This window comes from Arachis duranensis, chromosome 5 (assembly GCF_000817695.3).
Source record: "Arachis duranensis cultivar V14167 chromosome 5, aradu.V14167.gnm2.J7QH, whole genome shotgun sequence".
NCBI classification, from domain to species: Eukaryota; Viridiplantae; Streptophyta; class Magnoliopsida; order Fabales; family Fabaceae; genus Arachis; species Arachis duranensis.
This window is the reverse complement of record NC_029776.3, coordinates 15,261,868-15,265,528: the sequence shown is the minus strand read 5'-3', so window position 1 is coordinate 15,265,528 and position 3,661 is coordinate 15,261,868. Positions and strand designations below refer to the sequence as shown.

The window sequence follows — 3,661 nt, the reverse complement described above, 5'->3', positions numbered from 1 at the left end:
TTTTCTTAAATTTATTTTTGAAAAAAATTTATTAATTAAATTCACTTTTTACAAATTAATTATATTTATAAAAATTTATCAATTTAATTTATTTTTCTAATTACATAAACTTTAATCCTAATATAAAAGTTACAATAAGTTTATAACCGATATATGAGATAGATTAAATTATTAAAATAATCAAGAAATAATATTTAAATGCATACATAAAATTTGTAAGATATAATTATTTCTAAAAAATATATATGCATAATTTAAATGAAAAATTGTTAAAAAATATAATTTTTTAATTTATTTATGGACAATACATATTATTAATTATAATCACATTAGCTATTTCATAATATATGACTTATATAAATGATCTTATTTATACTAAATGAAATAAGTTATTGTTATTTTTAATTTAAATTTAAATGAGAATAAAACTAAATATTTTATTTTATATGGGCCTTTAAGATACAATGGAAATTCATAGCCAAGTATAAATATAGCTCTAGAATTTTGGTCTTTAATATACCAAAATTATCTTACAACTCTTACCCTATCAAAGAGTTGTTATTCAACCTAAAATAATAATTAGTAAATTTTGGTCGAGGAAGATCAAAGAAACACAAGAATCAAATTCAGCTCTTTAAATCATGTTCACGAATCTCTCGTATATTTTTTAATGATTTATTATAAATGGTCTTAGAGATTAAAGAATTCAAGAATTCCAACATTATAAAGTCAACACAATATATTATTTTTGACTAACGGTTTAACTAATAACATTTAAAAATATTTTTTAAAAATATAATATTAAATTATTAATTAAAAATAATTAAATTATTAACTGAAAATATTGACCAATATAAATTAAAATTATTAAACTTTTACTTTGCTCTTTTGTTTTTATTTTAGTCTTCAACGGGGTACACACTTAAAAGTTATAATATAAAAAAACTATATTCGAAGTACCTTTGAACATTAGGGGATCGGGGGAAAAAAATATTATATATATTTGAAGGTACGTGTTAGTTAGTTTGACTGAAGAATAATGGCCAAAGCTATATAATAAGTGGCTTGTGTTTTGTTTTGTTTCGCAGCAGTTTGAAAAGAAAGAGAATTATATTTGCTCTGTTGTGGGCTCTCATAAAATATAATGGAGGAGCGCCGTTCCCAGAAGAATAAGGCAAAGCTCTCTACAACTGCAAGTACTAACTCTGAAGGTTCGTTTAATTTTCATCGCTCTCTTCTCATCTCATTCCACACACACACACACATACACACACTTCTTTTTGTTAATTTATATAATAATAATGTTAATGGATGCAGAAGTGAGTAGTAATGAGTGGGAATTTATAGAAATGAGCGAGCAAGAGGAGGATCTTATTCGCAGGATGTATGGCCTTGTTGGCGATAGGTATATGCATCTTTCTTCATTTTTTTTTTTAAAATAATCTTCCTTCTTTTTAGTTAGTGGGTAGGTAGGGCACGCACAACGTCACAAACAACCATCCAGATTTTATTTTCTTTATTCTTTTGAATTTTGCTAAATTGTCTTTTAAAGACATAGATTAAACTATAAAAATAATGTTTTATAAAAAATATTTTTTCTTTTACATTTTTAATACATTAAATACATCAAAAATATTAAAAAAATTTATTATTATATTTTAAAAATATATTTTTAAAACACAAAGTAGTTAAATCCTATTATGTTTAATGAATGATATATTTGGTTAATTTTAATCTTAAGAACAAAATGAACCAGCTGATATGAACAAAATTATTTTGATACATGTGCCGGTTCATCTTACTCTTTTGCTAGCTACTTATCCTTTATATAAATATATAATAATTAATTTTAATGTCTGATATTAGCTTACAAATAATATTTTTGATACAATGTATTATAGCCCAGTTCATCGTTTGTTGCAATCTTACATTATTCTCTTCTATACACAGACACCCACACATCCTTACTAGCTATCTTTGGTTTACATTTTATTTACCTAAGCAGCTATCTAATTTCAACAACCGCTAATGAATATATTAACCGATGATGCTTAATCACTAAAATTAATTATTAATATAAAATATATATTAAAATATAAATATATATTAAAAATAAATTAAAACACATATATTTATACACAATATATTGGTGATCGATTTTAGTCATTAATTTTAGTATACACATAACATTTTTATATATTATTATATGAAAAAGTTTAAGGGTCAATAAATTTTGTAGTTTTTAGTTATTAATTATCATTAATGATGTTTTTAATGGTGTGAAATTGTATTTAATGGTGCAGAATCATTTAATTTTCTTTTGATGGTTAAGTAGTGCTGATTAGAATTTAACAAAAGTGCTGCCCCTAACACTACTCTTATCATATATTATAATAGAATTATGTTACGTGTATACTAAAATCAGCTACTAAAATTAGCCATCAATATAAAATACATACTGAAATATAAATATACATTGAAAATAAATTAAACTACACATATATTTATATATAAATATATTGGTGCCTGATTTTAGTGATTAATTTTAGTGTACAAATAATATTTTTTTATTATAATAATATGTACCTGCATGCAATATAATGGAACGGGAGTTGGGTTTGTTAGTTGTAGTTTAATAACTCGTCATGATACCTCTTTAGAATTATACATATATAGATGTTATTAATTTATGGAACTTATTATTGAATTAATTAAGTAGCTAATAGCTTAATACTTAGTAGTTAGTACGTTGTTATGATGATGCATGAACAGGTGGGATTTGATAGCCGGGCGCATTCCAGGTCGTAAAGCAGAAGAAATTGAGAGATTCTGGATTATGAGACATGGCGATGCTTTTTCTCTTAGAAGAACAAATAATCAACAACAACAACAACGTAAACCCAATAACTCGTGATTTTCTCCCCGTATATAAATTTTGTATTTGTTACGTTCGTTTATTGTATTCCTTCTCGTGCGTTATTAGTTGAACACTTGCATCAATTCGTCATATATATACATATGTGCCACGCAGAAACTATGGAATGAGTTAGTTAATTAACGTTGCATTAGTTTACTTTCATTCTTAATTATTTGCCAACTGCCAATTTCATCTAATTTATTATTTTATATATAGTATTTGGTGAAAACTCAGGACGGCTCTCAAGTATCAACTTCACATGAAGTCGACTCTACCTGAATTTTCAGCATAGTATTTATATCGTCACATTAAATTAAATGGTGACCACGACTGTTGCATATATTAATATGCATGTTAGGCTTCGTTATTTCCCATATTTCGCTGCCGGTAACCGGGTCATGGTCCACCTGCTCCCTCTCGACATTATCCATATTTTAGGAGTGTATGAGATTATCTATACTCGCTAAACAAGTAAACATGCATCAGCTTTGTTCTCTAGTTACTATAGATAGATGTTTAAAGTAACTGTTAATTTGTGTTGCTTGCCCAAATTTGTTTGTATTCCTTGGCGTAGTTATGACGCTTGGACAATCTGTTTAAATGTTTTAGGGGTTGTCACACATGCACAAACAAGTTTTCCTATATTTTCTTAATAAAAATAATAAATACTACTCGTGGAAGATACATTTTAATTTGTATATAACCAAAATGCATTCCTATCTAAAATTCCACAGAAAATGCTAG

General features: G+C 25.8%; 1 protein-coding gene across 1 annotated transcript; it reads left to right on the top strand.

Moving 5' to 3' along the window:
• The first annotated feature begins 1,090 nt into the window (after nucleotides 1-1,090).
• LOC107488312 (MYB-like transcription factor ETC3) lies at nucleotides 1,091-3,399 on the top strand. Its single transcript, XM_016109039.3, has 4 exons — nucleotides 1,091-1,211; nucleotides 1,318-1,405; nucleotides 2,773-2,894; nucleotides 3,134-3,399. The coding sequence occupies exons 1-4, from the start codon at nucleotides 1,145-1,147 to the stop codon at nucleotides 3,178-3,180; spliced, it is 324 nt and encodes a 107-aa protein (XP_015964525.2). The 5' UTR covers nucleotides 1,091-1,144; the 3' UTR covers nucleotides 3,181-3,399.
• Nucleotides 3,400-3,661: the final 262 nt, after the last annotated feature.

Bases quoted from the DNA above. Each gene is read 5' to 3' on its own strand.
- LOC107488312 (XM_016109039.3), top strand. From the start codon at position 1,145: ATGGAGGAGCGCCGTTCCCAGAAGAATAAGGCAAAGCTCTCTACAACT. The intron at 1,406-2,772 runs GTATATGCATCT...ATGCATGAACAG, and splicing joins TATGGCCTTGTTGGCGATAG to GTGGGATTTGATAGCCGGGC. The intron at 2,895-3,133 runs GTAAACCCAATA...TTTTATATATAG, and splicing joins TAATCAACAACAACAACAAC to TATTTGGTGAAAACTCAGGA.